Below are 18,093 nucleotides of genomic sequence, written 5' to 3'. Positions count from 1 at the left end.
GTCTGTATTTACCAATTTATTTCACTTCATTTCAATTCTATTTCTATCTTGAACAACTGTCTATAACATGAACCATACAGTATTCTTTTCAGTATCCAGTTTTTAATATATTGCGAATATCAGAAAATAAACAAGATAGAAAGTTATATCAGACCTGATGTGGTACCAATTCATCATAACCACGGGTGCTTCCTGTAGCACAGCAAGCCATGGAAACAATGGCAGAACTGGGCAGTGAATCATAGGCAGATCGATGCTGAGTGGAAAGAATTATAATTGTCAGTGTAAGGAAATCCATATAGAACACTTTTATTACAGTTAGCCCCATGCAAATTCAATATCTACATACATTTCAACATATATAAGAGTGCCTGGTAGAGAGCTGCTACATTTTTCAATGGTAAATGTAGTCTGCTTTTGACAGCAAATACATTTACAGATAACTTTAAAATCAGAGTAAATGTTTACTTAAGGTATACTCAAAATTTTATTGAAATTATGTTCTCTTTCATTAGGCTTTTTTTATTTAATTTTTTTTTATTTATTTTTAATTTTTATATTTGTTATGATTTGCTTGTACCATTGTCCTTAAAAATGGAATCTTTCTGGTTAAGCAGTAAACTGTATGTAACCTTGTTCATAAAGCAGCAGTTAAGAGACTCAAAATGACTTACTGTAATAGGACTTTCATTGTCATGCGTGACATCCATGAAAAGTGCATGAGCGATACTTGGAACCAGCGGTCTAAGAGAGGGCTGGACAAACGATCCTACAGGCTCCCCACCAAAGCGATACACCAGTCGGCCTTCTTCATGGCTGTTATACGCACTCATGGCCTCTGTGATAAACAAGACATTACAGCTGGGACAAATGGGTTACAGCAAGATTTTATGATACACATTAACTTAACAAGATAGGGAATGATGTACAGCACAGTATCACATCTCATACTGCAGTGTTTACCTTTAAAGGATGTAAATTATTTATCATATAATAATTATATAGTTAAACTCTGAATCTCATTGGTCCCATGTTTTTTGTGTTGCGTTCTATGTGTAAGTTATTTTAACTACTATATCTGTATATTATACCAAAAACATTTCTTGTATAGTTAAATACCATTTAATGCAAAGTAGTGCATACCTTTGTTTCAATTGTGCAGTATCATGAATAACGTCAGAACATACAGTATATGGTGTTTCTATTATATTTGTAGATTGTAAGCTCTTTTGGGCAGGGCCCTCTTCACTTCTTGTATCGGTTACTGATTGCTTTATATGTTACTCTGTATGTCCAATGTATGTAACCCACTTATTGTACAGCGCTGCGGAATATGTTGGCGCTTTATAAATAAATGTTAATGTAATGTAAATGTAATATTTAATGATGACGTTGTGAGACATTTGTGAAAGACGTGTTATGTGTCAGACAGGAGTGACAAATACAGAGCAAACATGCGGTTAGAAAAGCCAGGGTTTGTGCTGGTTTATGACATGCAAAAACAAAGCGGCCTACCTCGTATGAGTGAGTTAATGCCCAGTCTAGTGACAAACACATTGTCCAGCTCTTCACTTCCAGTGAATAGTTCAGCCACTACATACAAATCCGGGCGGACTTTTCTAGCAACATCCAGCAAGTACTGCAAAAAGCACAGCCAGGGGTAAAAGGAATGTGGGAGGACAGATGGGGGCAGTAATAGGGAAGACAGTTGGAGGAGAGTATTTTGTGGAGGCAGGAAAGAGAGGGAGGTAAGGAGAAAGAGAAGCAAGGTGAAGAGTAGAGGTAATACAGCACTAGGCGCAGGCAGGACAGGGGGAGATTGGAGACCATGCAAGGGATGTGGAGAAGAAGGTGACATGGCAATCCAGAAACAAGGAAATGTTACCAGGAAGGAATAGAGAGATAAGAAGGGGAGTAGAAAAGAAACAGAGCAACATTTAGTGTTTGATTCCAGCAGTCATGTAAATACAGCAGCAGTTTCACATTGCTGATACCTCGAATGAGGCTTGTAATTCCCAGGCGGTTGACAAACACATTGTCGATGTATTCGCTGCCAGTGAAGAGCTCAGCAATCACATAAAGATTTGGTCTGACAGACCTGGCTGCAGCCAGCATCTCCTACAGACATAAAGTGCTGTGTGTAATACACCTCCATGTAAAGACTCACACAGCTCCTATGTACAGACACAACATGAGTCATTTACCTAACGCTCCTCCAAGCTCCCATATTAGTTTATGTATCGCATGAAAACAAGGGAATCCTACATGTGCATATATAAATACAATTGCTTTATCATAAATTACATTCACTATTACAAAAAGTGAAATGCATATATATTTCTGGTTCAAATTTTTCTAATACCACTTTTGATTGATCCTCAAATTTGCCTCCTTAAAGAAAATGTAAACCCTTAAAACAAATTAATGTTTTTTTTCTAGTTTTAAAGATATGAGCAGTTATTATGTTGCACATATAATTAATTTGAAAGAGCCTGCTATTTACTTTGGCTGAATGGACACAGTCAGCAGAAAATTAATTAGTGGGAAGAGGAACATCTTGTGATGTTGCTCTACTTAGAAATTACCAGAGAATTGTCAGTTTACCCCTCTCTGTTCCCTAACCTAATTTTCTGAGCAGAGCAACATCACAAGACTTAGGGGCAGATTTATCAAAATGTGAATTTAGAGCTTATTACATAAAAACTCACCCACGTTCTATTCGTTCCTATGGGATTTTTAGAAGTGTATTTATCAAATGGTGAGTTCTAACTTTCACCCATTGATAAATAAGCTTCTGAAAATCCCATAGGAATGAATAAAACGTGGATGAGTTTTTATGTATTAAGCTCTAAACTCATATTTTGATAAATCTGCCCCTTAGCTAAGCATTAATTTAGCTTCCTCTCAACTGTGCACAATTACCCAAAATAAACAGCAGGTAGTTGCCGAACTGATCCAGACTGTAATTAACATATTAAAATGCAAGTGAAATCCCTCCAAAACTGCATTATCTAAAAGAAAAATGTGTCACCTTCAGTCATCCATTGCTTTAAGGCCACGTGACATTAAGTTCAAATTTGGTTTGGCCAAGCATTCAGGATTTAACCGAATATGAATCATGCAAAAATCGCTGGCATTTCATTGAACTAAATTTTGATTGTATTTGAATGTCTTCAGATTTCAAAACTGATAGAATGATATCAAATACATTGTTGCACAAGAGAAATGTATAGCCGCAGGTTCCCTATATATCTTCTGTAAATAAACTCCAAAAACTACATTTCTAATGAGCACAAAAGTGTAGAAACCATAACCCTACACACCATTTAGGAGTGCCACAGGCACAACATCAGGAACAGTGTTTAAACACTATGCAATTAATTGTTTAAGAGATTCCAGCACCAAAATAACAGAAAAGCATCAATCTTTTCAGAACGCCTATAGGTTAGACAGCATATCCGCAAATAAATGAATAGAAGAGGAGAGCACTCAAAAGCAGAATTACTGCTGCAAAACGCTTCATTGCTGACCACCAAAAACACTTAAGAAAGGGCATGTAATGCCCGAAACATGTTGTGTTTTTGGTAGTGAGCAATAAAGGATTTTGAAGCAGTAATTCTGCTTTTGAGTGCTCTCCTCTTCTATTCATTTATTTCTGGATACACTATGCAATTAAATCAGGAGTGCAGTTTCTGGTTTGATATAAGTAGATTTAACTTATAAGATTCATATCATTTGCGTATCAAAATGAAATCGATGAACAAATGAAGATTGCTGGACCATTAGAAGGTTATATATGGTCAGGTATTTACACATAAGGTGTCTTAAAATTTTGTGCTGCTTTTAACGAAATACTGGAAAATAGTGTAAAAAAAAGTGTGGTAGTTTATAAATAAAAGGTTGTACAGGTATTGGACCCCTTATCTGGATCTCCCATAGACTCCATTTTAATCAAAAAAATCACAGTTTTAAAAATGGTTTCCCTTTTCTATGTAATAATAAAACAGTACCTTGTACTTGATCCCAACTAAGATATAATTTATCCTTATTGGAGGAAAAACAATCCTATTGGGTCTAATTACTGTTTAAGTATTTTTTTGTAGACTTAAAGAATAAGTAAACCTTTTTTTTTTTCTATCTATCAGTAAAATTACTCTAAACAGCCTCCAGAATTATGTATCTTTGTCCCAGCATTCTCTCTGACCTGGTTCCTCAGTCAGAAGGTGATCCTTTTTCTTTGCTTCCTTGTGCAGAGTGAAGCCCCGCCTCCACTTCCTGTTCAGTTCTCTCTTCAATTCAGTCAACCTGGAGAGCCTTCTGGGCATGCCTGGAGGCAGCAGGAGCCAGTCTGTGAATTAGCAGGTTTTTTTTTTTTTGATGAGAGACCAGAACAGGAAGTGGGGGCGGGGCTTCACTCTGCACAAGGAAGCAAAGAAAAATGATCACCTTCTGACTGAGAGAATGCTGGGACAAAGGTAGGTAATTCTGGAGGATGTTTAGAGTAATTTTACTGATAGAAAAAAAAGGTTTACTTATTCTTTAGTAGGAGATCTGAATTACCCGGAAAAACCCAGTTCCCAAGCATTCTGGATAATGGGTCCCCATACCTGTATTAACTTTAACCTCCATTTCAGTATCTAACAATTCATGTGTATGAAACAGTACTTGAATGTTTTCTGCAAGTAAGAATGCACAACGTATGAAATTTGCATATGCACTAAATCTCTAATTTTTTTATTTGACTGCATGCAGAATCATCCACAAAAAATTATCTTTGCTTTGCCTCCAATAAGGATTTATTACAACTTAGTTGGGATCAAATACAAGGTTCTGTTTTATTATTACAGATAAAAAGGAAATAATTTTAAAAAATGTTAATTATACGATTATTTAATTATTTGGTTAAAGTAGAGTCTATAGGATATGGGCTTTTCATAATTCAGAGATTTCTGGATAACAGGTTTCCAGATAACAGATTCCATATCTGTACCAGTTTTGGACAGGTTTTAGTACTAGACAGGCTCCTTCTCAGCAGCTCTCTCTGAAGGCCAAGTGTCAGTAACTGTCTAAGCATTTTGCATGCACTTGTTAACCCTTGGCTTGCAGATTTTCAGTTGAACAAAAAGCCTTCTATAAGAAGTATTAAAAAAATGCAAATACAGCAGAAACCACTATAAACAGGATATTATTGTGAAATGCAAAAATGCGAAACATTACAACTAAAAACAACTCAGAGGGTCCCTTGAAGGATTTTGATTTGGTTCTACTAAACAGAGATCTGAATGTTGCAAAAAGGCAGGGAATCAAGCTAATACAGAACAGAATGTGAATCCCCCCTCCCTATCAATTAATAAGAACTTCTTTTTAACTACAGTGTCAGCATGAATTGCAAACCCCTGAAAAATAACACCCCCTGTGTAGAGTTTCCTACCTCTGCCACATGGATGGGGGTGGAGTGACAGTTGTCCAGACGTACTCCGTGGAAATGTTTGGCTGTAATTTCTGTGTACTTCTTCATATGTTCCCAGAGATATGGACAGTCAGATGGTTTGTCACCATATCTTAGTTTAACACTGTCTCCCCAGCAGATTAACTCTCTTCGAACGTAAACATTGGAATCTGGAATAAGGAAAAAATATTCTCTGTTATTGTCCACAATAATTCATAATTACAAAATTAGTTCAACCAAAACCTTTGAGACAAAGAGAAAAAGGTGCCAAAAGCTTTTGGACAATAAAGTAATTGTCAGGGCCACAGAGGATGTAATTTTAATGTAGCAAGGGGGCACACAGATATTAAATGGGGTGGATCAACTTCAAATAAACTTTTAATATGTTATAGAATGACCTATCCTTAGTAACCTTTCAATTGGTCTTCATTATTTATTTTCATATTTTCGTCTTTTGTCTCTTTCAAATGTTTAAATTGAGGTCACTGACCCTGGCAGACAAAATACCATTGCTTTGTGAGGCCACAATTTTATTGTTATTTTTACTTATTATTCCACATTTTTCTATTTAGTCTCTTGCCTACTAATAGTCCAGCCTCTCATTCAAGCCACTGCCTGGTTGCTAGAGAAAAATGGACCCTTGCAACCAGATAGCTCCTTAAATACCAAATTGGAGAGCTGCTAAACAAAATGCTAATTAACTGAAAAACTGCAAAAAATAAAGACAAGTTGCATATTACCTCAGAATATCAATGTCTGCATCATACTTAATTTAAAGTTGAGAAACCCCTTTAATATTTTAACAAGCTGCCTTTCTTGAGATCAATAAATATGGCAACTAATTTAATATGGACTCTCCAAAGGACTATTAATTTATCTTAGATGTAATTAAGAGTTTAACACACTAACAAATGTTGATGTACCACTAGGGTAGGCGTAAGGAATGCTGATGCATGCTGTGCACCATGCCACTCCCTACATTAATAAAGGTACTTCCCAATCTTGTGTAATACTGTTACAAAACTTAAGGTGGTGCTCAAATCTGTAAACTCTGTTGCCCTGAAGCCCAATGCCTTGTAATATACATTCAACAGCAACATATGGCATTCAAATCCAGCAATTGTGCTAAATAACTATCTTGATTATTGAGAACTCTGCACAAAGCATTCATCAGGTGCTCTTACCAACTTATTTCTAAGTAGTCATTACCTCACTCATGCAACAAGAAAAGGGATGTAGAGATTCTGAGGGACAATCTCTTAGCCCAGTGCTGTCCAACTTCTGTGGTACCGAGGGCCGGAATTTTTCTGGCCTACATAGTGGAGGGCCGATAATGGAAGCCAGTTTTGACCACTCCCCTTTCTTTAAACCACACCCATGTTATTGCATGGCCATACCCATATTAATGGTGGTAGTACAGCAAAAACCTGCCATACTCTGCCTTCCCTACCCTGCCTGTGTGTGCCATATTCTGCCTGCCCTACCCTGCCTATGTGTGCCATACTCTGCCTGCCCTATGCTGCCTGTGTGTATGGCACACACAGGCAGCATAGAGCAGGCAGATTATGGCACACACACACAACATACAGTGACACAATGCTGGCTCTGCTCCTACAGTCTGCACAATAACTATATATTAAACTTTTTAATTGCAGCACCACCTCAGTATATGTTCTTTTTATAGTGTGCATGGTTTATTTGTGGGTTTCTACTGCTGTCTGAAGTGAACAGGTGAACAATGTGGGTGATTACAGTCTGAGCCTGAGGTGTGAACAATGCAGAGGGTGAACAATGTAGGGATTAAAAGGAGTGAACAACACAGGGGATTACACTTTTTAACAATACAGGTGGCCAGTTAATCTCAGTACTGATACCATTTAAATCTTACACAAAGGTAAACTATCAAAGCAGCCAGACAGGTAGGGGGCCACACAGAGGGGGGGTCGCGGACGGGGCCGCCAGTTGGACAGCACTTAGCCTTATATAAAAATCTATAGACAGATGTACTTCACCTTCCAGCTATTATAGAACTATCCCACATAACTACCCACTATAATCAGCCACTTCAGCTTCATTGACACCAAGGAAAAACAGAATTCCACTGCGTGTGATAAGAGCATCGATGTAAAATCTTGTGTTTATGTCAACATGTAATAAAAGCCAGAAATGGGTCTGTAACTTTACGCATTTATTTGTGAACTTCCACTAAGAAGGCTTTGCAACATATATCTGTATGGTTAACCATTAAAAGCATCACTTTAATTCACTGTAAATTCACTGAACTGACTCTGGTAGTCAATTACCACACACACATATATTCTTGACACTGATTAGGCAAGTCAATTGTAACCTCCTAATATTCACTTACAAACCTAAGAAACTGCATATATAGTCTTCCAGACCTGTTCCACTAGATATACTTTATCTCCCCAAAGTAACTTAATTACCTGGTCCAGCAAAGTTCCGCAGTGGGTCATCACCCATTACCCAGCCGTTGTGAGCCAAAAAGTAACAAGCTTTATCAGGCTGGTGCATCATAGACTCTTCTTCAGACAGAGACATATCTTTGAATGGAAAGGTAAAATATCTGCAAACAGAGGATAGAAACTAAGAAGGTTTCATGTGCTCTTTTATAAAGCATCTATCAAAGCCTTAAAGAACAGTGTACGGTCCACAAATTCACAGCTGATACTTGGAAAGCACAAATGATCCTTGGAAAGTACCTGGTCACTATGGGGTCTTTCTTCGTGATGGGGCCAAGCTTTGGACCCTGACCAGCCAATCGTTCATAAGTCATGGTACCCAAAATGCAGTTTACTGCCTAAAAAAAAGCAAACCAAACACACATAGTAACCACAATGAGCAGAAGTTGGGAAAAAGTGATAGATAACACAGCAGCCACCAAAATAAATAAAACATTTGGAAGGGGAAAACACATATAAACTATCTATAGGAAATATGTTTAAATAGGTCTATATAGTGTCAGGCTGTTCACCTGTTCATGGTGAAAGTTCATTTGTCTATGTTTCTCTGCGTTCAGCTCCTCCAGTCTCTTGCGGAACCAGGTGCAGCATTCCTCAATTGCAGAGGGTCCATTACTGCAAGAAAAAGTTATAGGCACCAACTTAAGATATTACAATGAAAATTCTTACCTACAGGAGTCATTGTTTTTAGAACTACAAAAATAATTGACAGCGTTAAAACTGTTGGTTAATGCTGAAATCAATGGGAACAGTTTAATACAGTTCTCAGTTTGAGCATTTTAAGGTTAAAAACCTCCTTATACTTGTGTTGTCAGGTAATTCCCAGTGAAGTCAATAAGAGGCAGATATGGTTTCAGGCTGAAACACATGGGTGAAGAAAAAGCCCTGAACACCTTTAGCCACACACTTAGGATGAAAGTAACTGTTCCTCAAAAAAAGCTACACGGTACTAATTGTGAAAGACTCAATAACAATACTGTCTGTGAAAAATATAATGGGGCATAGCTGGGGCAAAAGAAACAGATGCAGTGATTTATAAATATGCACCGGTGTACAAAAAAATAGATAGTAAATTGGATAAATAGTAAGTTAAATAGTATTTAGTTGTTCCCTTTTTATAAAAAAAAATAATATAATAAGAAATAAATTTAATACCATAGTTTTAGGGTTATACCCTGCTTATCTTTCTGATATTTAAATAAAGTGTAGAATTCTAATAGCCAGGGGATGGTGTTGGACTGTAACATACATATCATGTGGGGGTACAGGCAATGGAATTATTATTTTATATTCAGTTTACACACAGCTGTCCTCTTGCAGTACTAACCTGTGTGGTATAAATGTGTTGAGAGCTGTGTCCATATCAACAGAGCACCCAAATCGCTTGTATTCAGGATCCTGAATGATCATCAAGTGCTTAGGATCAGACTTGTTACCTTTCTTCTGTGCACCTTTAAACAAAGCTTCATATTAACCAATTTGCAGAATAAAGTTCTCCCCTGAGTTTAATAAAATAAGAAATGCGAGATACAAAACATAAGTTCCAGTGTGGTTAGTAGAATGCATTAATTTGCATTAGTTACTTACCTGAGGTGAGCAGAGCTCGAAACTGTTTCACTGCTTTATCAACTTCAACCTGGTAAAACTCCCATAGCTTGATTCTGGGATAGATTTCTTCCCACACAATACCCCGGATACTCTACAGAGAAGATAAATGAACTGCTTGCAGTATACGCAAATACTAGGAGCTATTTTTATCTAGTAATATAAAAATTAGGGATGCACCGAATCCCGGATTCGGGCCGAATCCAGCCTTCTTTTGATGGATTCGGTTTCGGCTGAATCCACGGCCCGGCTGAACTGAATCCGAATTAGCATATGCTAAATAGCATTCGGAAAGGGTTAAAATTTAGGGGGGGGGATTTTTAGCTGTGTGCTGCGCGTGGCAATTTTTAACCCTTCCTGATCCTAATTAGCATATGCTAAATAGGATTCGGCAGCATCCATCAGGGTTGGTTCGGGGGTTCGGTAGAACCCAAAAAAGTGTGTTTGGTGCATCCCTAATAAAGATATTTCATAGTGTTAACCAATTCTATCATACGTGCCACCCCCTCCATGCCTCCCATATACATTAAAAATAAACTGCAAGCCTTATATCAATCTATCCTGAAATTTGAAATTCTTCACATCTCCATTCTTGAACCATAACTCCACAATTTTTTCAGTACAATTAAAAAAAATAAACACAAATAATGGGTTGGGACTGATATCTGAGAAACACAAACTATATCTATATATGTATAAGGCTGATAAATTGGTCTTACACGTCAATGCTCCAGAACAAATTGGTACTTATAGTATTTGCCGACAGCCTACCCATCTTATATCTAGTAGAAGATTGGCAAAATAGCCTTGGGCAGGTTTAAAAATTCTACCGACTATTAATGTGCTGCTCTCCCAGTAGTTTGAATAGGTGCCTATTATGATATAGTCTCTGGCTCAGGAGCAAATGATTAGATTAGCCTAGTCCATCTGTCTCAAGTACCAAACACTAATATGCACTAAAATGAATAAGCATGCTAAGCATATTTATGTACCTGTTTAGGGGAAGCAATTTAAATATGCCTGCTGCCGAGTTACATGCTTGCCCTCTCTGTAAGTGTGCATGTACACTGTTATTTAAAAAACATATAGCAATAATTGTAAATATAGTGTTGACATGTTACATTAAAATAATAATAAAACATATGTGGAACAATGCAATAACTGAATATACATAAATACAGCTAACATATCTATAAATGTGCAGAGTCAATTTTTTTTTAAAAAAGCTAATAAACTACCACTTCATATTGTATGTTTAAGACCACACAGAAGAATTCTCTTTATTGTTGTTTATCTATAATGCTCATTATTCCCTGGGAGTGTTCATCAGTACTTGGGGTTTATAAGCTTAGCATCCCCATTCCATGTACTATGTCAGCAATGATTTGTTGTTTCTTCTACAGGAAGATTACATAACGTCACTTTTGCTTAGAGGGTAAAGTTTAATTTACGCACATTGAGTTGCTGGTCAGTTTTAATCAGTGCCGGAAGCCCTTTTGCTGCATACTTTCCCTCAGCCGCATCACAAGTCAGGTGCCACAGGGCCCGATCAAGAAGCCATGCTGGCTTAAGGTGAGGAGAATTCACAAGGTTGTATCCACATTCAGGGTGCTGTTGAATCCACTTGCTGTTGGCAGCTATACAAGACAAGAATGTGACAATGTGAAACAAAACAAAACAAAAAAAACAAACAGCTAAGATCTTAAGATGCAGAATTGATCTGAACTGCTAAATATAAAATGCAAAAGAGTTTAAGGCAAGCTTTGTATCATCCCAAAATCTTGTGTATGTGCCAGAATGGGGGACCTGATGCCCTTGCCCATGCACTGGCTACACAATTAGATGGTGAGAAGGTAGGGGGAATGTGAGTGCTGAATGGAAAGTTTATGTAACTGTCTGCCCCGCCTCTATGCCTGAGGCATAGAGGCGGGGCAGGCAGTATTTGATTGACAGCTGGGATTTTTAAATGCATTTATAATGGGTTCGAATGTGTTAATAGAAAAATGGATTTTGGTTTAATATTTCCTTTGAAAAGGACTTTTATTATACAGCTTTTTATGTCTAGGTGACAGGTCCACTTTAATAACAGTGCCCACAAAATGGCAGCTGCCTGCTGGCTGTGATTGTATATTTCCAAGAATGAAGGAAACAAGATTTATATCATTTATATAGTATGTGAAGTTAATTTTGCTTAACAAACACAATAAAAAAGAAATTGGAATTATTTCTTAGGGAGACAGGTCCCCTTTAACAAGATTTGTTTGGAAGGGGGGGGGGGATGGTTCATTTTCTTAACCATCTTATTATAGCTTTCATTCCCAAACATCAATTTTAACCAAAACCCTTTGGCTAATGGCACATCAGGCTGTTTCTCCACCTGTGAAGAACCCCAGGTAAAAAAAAATTTGATCCAAGGATCCTCTCCTGCTCCTTGCTGCAAGCGCACTGAAAAACACAGTGTCAGCACACATGAAGTAGATTTCAACACTTTAAGGGGCATTTACTAAAGTGCAACAAATTTGAGTTGTTGTTTTTGATGATGAAAATTTGTTGTGAAAAAAAAAGTGCAACTTTTCTGGGATTTATTATGCAACAAAACCGTGACAATTCCGAATCCAAATATACTCCAGCTAAAACCTGTCAAGGTCATGTAAAAGTCAATGGCAAATGTCCCTTTTTACAAGTAGATCTTTCTTTGCTTCGTGATTTTCTAGGTTTTTGGGTGTTTTGATGCTGGTTTTTATGCAACAATATAAAAATGTTGCGGTATTGTGCAACAAGTTACAAAAGTTGGGGTTTTAGCAACTTTTTCCTGCCAGTGCTTTTTCAGTTTGGATCTTTTGAAAAATGACTGACTCCTGTGGAAACAAGATTAGTCATTGCTTTTTAAAAATAGTATTTGCCTAGAATTTAAAATGTTGCTGTATGATATAGAAGTTACAGATGAAACAAAAACAGAGGTCCGACATTTATTAAAGTTGTTTTTGCAGATATCCACCAACAGAAGTTTCTCCATAAAAAAGTAAGACAGACTCTTTATCAAAGTCATGGTATGGTTAATAGGAGGTACAGCACAAAGTAATAAAAGGAAGTAGAGACTTAGCTAACAAAAGTCAGTTGGTTTCTACTGTTTATAGTATAACACATTTTGTGGTTTGCTAAATCTGGATCTGTTAGAGCGTACTGCTGTACGGCTGTACTCATTTATCGCTAAACAATACTTTATTTGAAGGGTCTGAATTAAAAATAAAATAAAACTTTGTTTATGATAATGAAATGTGTATGCCTGCTAGCTGCAATGCAATTGGTATTACCTGCCAATTTCTTAAGGCTATGTGCACAATGGCTCTTTATTTAAGTCAGATTTATTTAATCATTATTATACTTTATTTATATAATGCTGCCACAGTTACACTGCTCTGTCCAGAGATTATTCATTATTCACATTAATATTTTCCTCAGTGAAGTTGACAGTATTAAGTGCAGGGTCATTTTAATCAGCAGCCAATAAGCCTGTCGTATGCTTGGAACTTATGCTTGTAATGTGCTTAGGCTTAGGGGCACATTTATAAAAATATGCATGTTTCCATGCATTTCCATCAAACTTAATCATGAACAGGGGTGGGGGGGGGGGGGGAGAACAGTTGTAATTTTACTATGAAACATGGTGAAAACCGCTTGTGTTCAATCTATACTAAGGAATAGTTCACTTCACTAAAATACTGAAAAAAATTACAATGCCCTTTCTACTTGCATTGCAAAGCGTTTTCAGTTGGGTAAGTCTCTTCATTTCTCTCACAAAGCAGCAATTCTTCTATGCTATGACTGCAAGTTTAGTGCTCTTTAGGGTGAGGGTACACAGGCCTTTTATAAACCAGCATACTTTAATCAGTGAAGTATACCAAACAGCCTTCATCATCTAATGTTCACCTAAATTGGAAGTGCCTGACAGCTCTGTTCTATCTATTAGACCAGTGCTGTCCAACTTCTGTTGTACCGAGGGCCGGAATTTTTCCGAACTACGTGGTGGAGGGCCGATAATGGAAGCCAGTTTTGACCACTCCCCTTTTTGAAACCGCACCCACTTGAAACCACACCCATGTTATCACATGACCATACCCATATTAATGGTTGTAGTACAGCAAAAACCTTCCATACTCTGCCTGCCCTACCCTGCCTGTGTGTGCCATACTCTGCCTTCCCTACCCTGCCTGTGTGTGCCAAACTCTGCCTTCCCTACCCTGCCTGTGTGTGCCATACTCTGCCTTCCCTACCCTGCCTGTGTGCCATACTTGGCTGATTTGTGCCATACTTGGCCTGTGTGTGCCATACTCTGCCTTCCCTACCCTGCCTGAGTGTGCCATACTTTCACTGTGTTTGCCATTCTTGGCTGGTTTGTGCCATACTTGACCTGTGTGTGCCATACTCTGCCTGTGTGTGCCATACTCTGCCTGTGTGTGCCATACTCTGCCTGTGTGTGCCATACTCTGCCTGTGTGTGCCATACTCTGCCTTCCCTATCCTGCCTGTGTGTGCCATACTCTCCCTGCCCTATGATGCCTGTGTGTATGGCACACACAGGCAGCCTACAGTGACACAATACTGGCACTGCTCCTACAGTCTGCACAATAACTATATATTAAAAAACTTTTTAATTGCAGTACAACCTCAGTATATGTTCTTTTTGTAGTGTGCAGGGATTATTTGTGGGTTTCTACTGCTCTTGAGGTGTGAACAGGGGAACAATATGGGTGATTACAGCCTGAGCCTGAGGTGTGAACACTGCAGGGGGTGAACAATGCAGAGATTAAAAGGTGTGAACAACACAGGGAATTACATATTTAAACAATACAGCCTGATTACAGCCTGAATCTGAGGTGAGAACCATGCAGGGGGGGCAGTTAATCACAGTACTGATACCATTTAAAGCTTACACAAGAGTAAGCCATCAAAGCAGCCAGACAGGTGGGGGGCCACACAGAGGGGGGTCGCGGGCCGCCAGTTGGACAGCACTGTATTAGACTATTCAAGTGAAAGGAAGGCAGCAGGGTGCTTTACTGGCATTGGCTATCAAGATCCTATCTAAAACACTGTTTAGATGAATGCAGGGTTTTTGATAAAAGGATTAATAAGCAGAGTGACTAACTAAAGATAACTGCCATACTATGACAAATCAAGCAGCCATCTTGGCCCCTCCAGACCAACTCAACAGCTTATTTCTGTGTATAGGGTGCTTGGGATGGCCTTTCAAGACAGAAATCTGGCAGAAAATTGCTCATATATCTACAGGACAAGTTTAAAAACATTTAATTGGGCAACGACCATATTAGTGTATTGATACAGTGCTGCCAGTTTAAAATATGTAATTGTATAAAAAAAATGGAAAACTTAACAAACATAAAAAAATATCTAGTTTATAATTAACAGTGCCACTAGATAAGCCTGGCATATTTTCCTCACCTGTGTGATTATAAACCACATCTGTGATACTTAGCATATTCCACTCTTTTCTCATCTTCTCCACCAGTTTTCCAACATCATCCCAACCATATACTTTCCCAGGCCGGGAGAAGTCAGGATTTAGCTGCAGCTGGTCAGCAAGAGAATAACAGGAACGAGATTCTCCAAGTGTCTGTAGCGGTGTGAAATGTATCATGTTGTAACCTTTAAAATATAAAATAAATAAATGTAAAACCAAGACACATGTAAATGACTACTTGAAAGTAACAACAAAAAAAAGACTTTTGGCAACAAAACAAAGACATAAAATAATCTTCTTATGCTAGATGAGATTAAACATATTGCCACAAATAAATGGCTGCATTTGTCATAGAATTTCTATCAAAGTCTTCTGTATATTGTATTAGTGATAAAGTATCATATTTTGTTATACAAGCAAGCTGTTCTATTATTCAAAAGTAAAATGCTTTTCATGTTCTGAATTTACCTGCCTCCTTGGCCACCTTCAGTCTGTCCTCCCATTCATCCAATGGCCCCAAGCACTTGGACAGGTAAGTCTGAAGGGTGATGCAGTCAAGAGGGAGCGCTCGATTATCAGCTCCAACCCGGAGCACTGGATCTACTACAATGTATCCCTCCCCATTCTTCTGATCACTGCAAGAGTAAAAGCCAAATTTGTGTTGAACCAGTAATTTGGAAATCTATGCAGTACATGTTTTAGCAGCTTCAGTAGCAAGATAGGATAAAGGTTCTAAGGAAAATCAGGCGTGAAGGCCAGAATTACATTATATCGGAATAACAGGCTGCCAGCACAAGTGTTAGTGCTAAATATTTAGGATTAAGGACTGTAGAGAACATTTTATTTACTGGTGTGTTTGCATATTATTCATAATTCATGTATCAAGACTCTTCTGTTTATTTATTATGCTTCACCCCTACTTTGACATCTACATATTAGACCAGTTGTTCAATATTTCAATTGTAACTGGGGATATCGATTCTATTTAGTGCAGATGAATACAGGTATAATGCAGATTTTTCTACCTATCCACTAAAGTCACATTGTTCTGATGAAAACAATTTATAAACATAATAAATCCTGTATGTAGCAATATAAAATATACACAGTAAATACACTGCAAGTAGCCAGATACCTTTGAGGCCATATTTAAGTGTTTTGTTTTTCTACCTGTCCCTGCCACTTGTACCCTTTCTGCTGTAATTAGGCAAAAAGGTTGGTGGACTCTGGTTATGAGAAATACTTGAAATATTTTTTAAAAGTAAGCAAAATGTATGCACTCCTCCTCAATTCCTGCTGCTTCCATCCTTTCGGCAATCAGCCCAAATGAACATAAAAATATAAAAGTAAAGTTATTCACTAGACGTTTGGTTAAAAAAAAGAAACATGATTAGAGTTCCTAACTCACTTTTAAATTAAGGCACAAGAATCATACTGCACAGCTACTAATATGCACACTGCAAACTTTACTAGAACCTATGCTGCCATGTAGAATGCATTCCATTAAATCTTTGTCCCAAAATGCTAAAAAGCCGGATCAAAAAATTATTTAATAATGAACTTTACCTGCTATGATCTCAAGATCTTTTACATACAGGGTAAGCTTCTGGCTGCCATATTCTCTACCCTTGCATCACTTCCCTTCTCCTTTGATACAAAATTTGCATGTACCAAAAAAACTGAACTGGGCCTGAGCAACTGGGTCAGTATGGTAATGAAACACGATTGTATCTATTGATGGCAAAAATGTAGAAGGAGGTGCAGTAAAGGTCAGTGATAACGTTAATAAAACATTATTCTCATTCTAAAGGCATATTTTGTAAGCACTTAAAGGGCAGAGTTATTCCAGTGTCCCTGGTGTCATGTAGTAGGAAACGCATCACAGGAGTCAAGTGACACCATTTGAATCTCACGGTTTTTGCAGATGGCTGCCATGGGAAGTCTTTAAAAGTTTTGATTTAGGAAGCTGATGTGTAGGAGTTGGGTACTGTGTGCGTTGGCACTGCCCTTACTACCTCTGAGCCTGTCCTACCTCTTAATTATTATCTTGCTTGTTTCATTAACACCAACATTTATGAAAGATTCAATTAAAGTGTTTTACTTGATGAATACAGTTCTGCAAAATGAGGCTGTGACTTCTACTTAAATGCCTAGAAAGAGGCGTGTTATTTTTGAATGCAAACACAACATCTGAATGAAATGTTTTACTGTGGAAGCATTAGCAGAAGCCATATTGGCATGCTATGCTATGTTTGAACAAAGATGCATTACTGTGGTAGGGATGTACAGTTAAGACACTGACACTTACCCCTGCAGGAAATGGTACTGGAATGAACCAGCAATTTTGAGGTCCAGTTTACAGAACTTATCAGAATCTTCCTCTCGACCTGTTGGATTGTGCCACTGCAGGGGGTGGAAGGTCTGACGATCATAAACAGCACCAGGGGGTGGGTAGTTTGAGTATACGGTGACATCTTTTCCTTGCAGAGTGGGGCCAAGCCTGAACTGAAGCTCAAACCCTGGCAGAAGTAAAGGCATAAGAATTGGATTACAAAATAAAACACTTTCTCAAGCCTGTACTGAAATGCAAGATAAATCAGCACTGGCTCCTGATCTGCTTTATACCTATTAAGGGCTACACTACAGTTATACAGAAATAATAAATACATACCTAGGGATGTGTGGCCTATGCCCCCTCAGATCTAGGTGAGTTAAAATTCCCAGCATGCCCTGATAGCCTTTACCCATGGCTTGGAATGCTATTTTTTTTATAGTTATAGGGGTGCAGGTTTATAATGCTTTTCCATACCTTGGTAAAATGTATAATATTGCACAGTGCTAACCCTTCCTCTAAGAAAATAAAGCTTGGCACTGTGGTCGAGCGAGTAAAACGCTGGGCAATTTGGAAAATGTAGGTCTAGGTCTACCCAATTACCCAAACTAATAGATCGGGAAGGAATACCATTCACCCATTTAACTAATAACTGTGCAAACATACCAATAACATTACTGGTCAGATAGATCTTCCAATTTATCCTATTGGAACCTGCATGATTCTGTGAGGATTCCAGCTGAAAT

The 18,093-nt window shown here is 38.0% G+C and overlaps 1 protein-coding gene across 5 annotated transcripts in view; it reads right to left on the bottom strand.

Annotated features, from left to right (window-relative positions):
• Nucleotides 1-18,093, bottom strand: part of agl (amylo-alpha-1, 6-glucosidase, 4-alpha-glucanotransferase) — a 53,385-nt gene that overhangs the window by 18,701 nt on the left and 16,591 nt on the right. For 4 of the 5 annotated variants that reach the window (XM_031901015.1, XM_031901016.1, XM_031901012.1 and 1 more), the window contains exons 3-15: nt 17,324-17,534; nt 15,484-15,650; nt 14,997-15,200; nt 10,993-11,174; nt 9,520-9,631; nt 9,260-9,383; nt 8,445-8,547; nt 8,173-8,270; nt 7,897-8,036; nt 5,432-5,619; nt 1,516-1,639; nt 675-838; nt 155-256 (exon numbers count right to left, since the gene is read on the bottom strand). In XM_031901015.1, coding sequence (XP_031756875.1) covers nt 155-256; nt 675-838; nt 1,516-1,639; nt 5,432-5,619; nt 7,897-8,036; nt 8,173-8,270; nt 8,445-8,547; nt 9,260-9,383; nt 9,520-9,631; nt 10,993-11,174; nt 14,997-15,200; nt 15,484-15,650; nt 17,324-17,534 — 1,919 coding nt within the window. Of the gene's footprint in view, nt 1-154; nt 257-674; nt 839-1,515; nt 1,640-1,994; nt 2,119-5,431; nt 5,620-7,896; nt 8,037-8,172; nt 8,271-8,444; nt 8,548-9,259; nt 9,384-9,519; nt 9,632-10,992; nt 11,175-14,996; nt 15,201-15,483; nt 15,651-17,323; nt 17,535-18,093 lie in introns of all 5 variants that reach the window. The other variant, XM_031901017.1, reaches the window with a different exon arrangement.

Source organism: Xenopus tropicalis, chromosome 4, assembly GCF_000004195.4.
Source record: "Xenopus tropicalis strain Nigerian chromosome 4, UCB_Xtro_10.0, whole genome shotgun sequence".
Classification (NCBI taxonomy): Eukaryota; Metazoa; Chordata; class Amphibia; order Anura; family Pipidae; genus Xenopus; species Xenopus tropicalis.
Note: the sequence above shows the minus strand (reverse complement) of the source record. Positions and strands in the feature narration are given on the sequence as shown.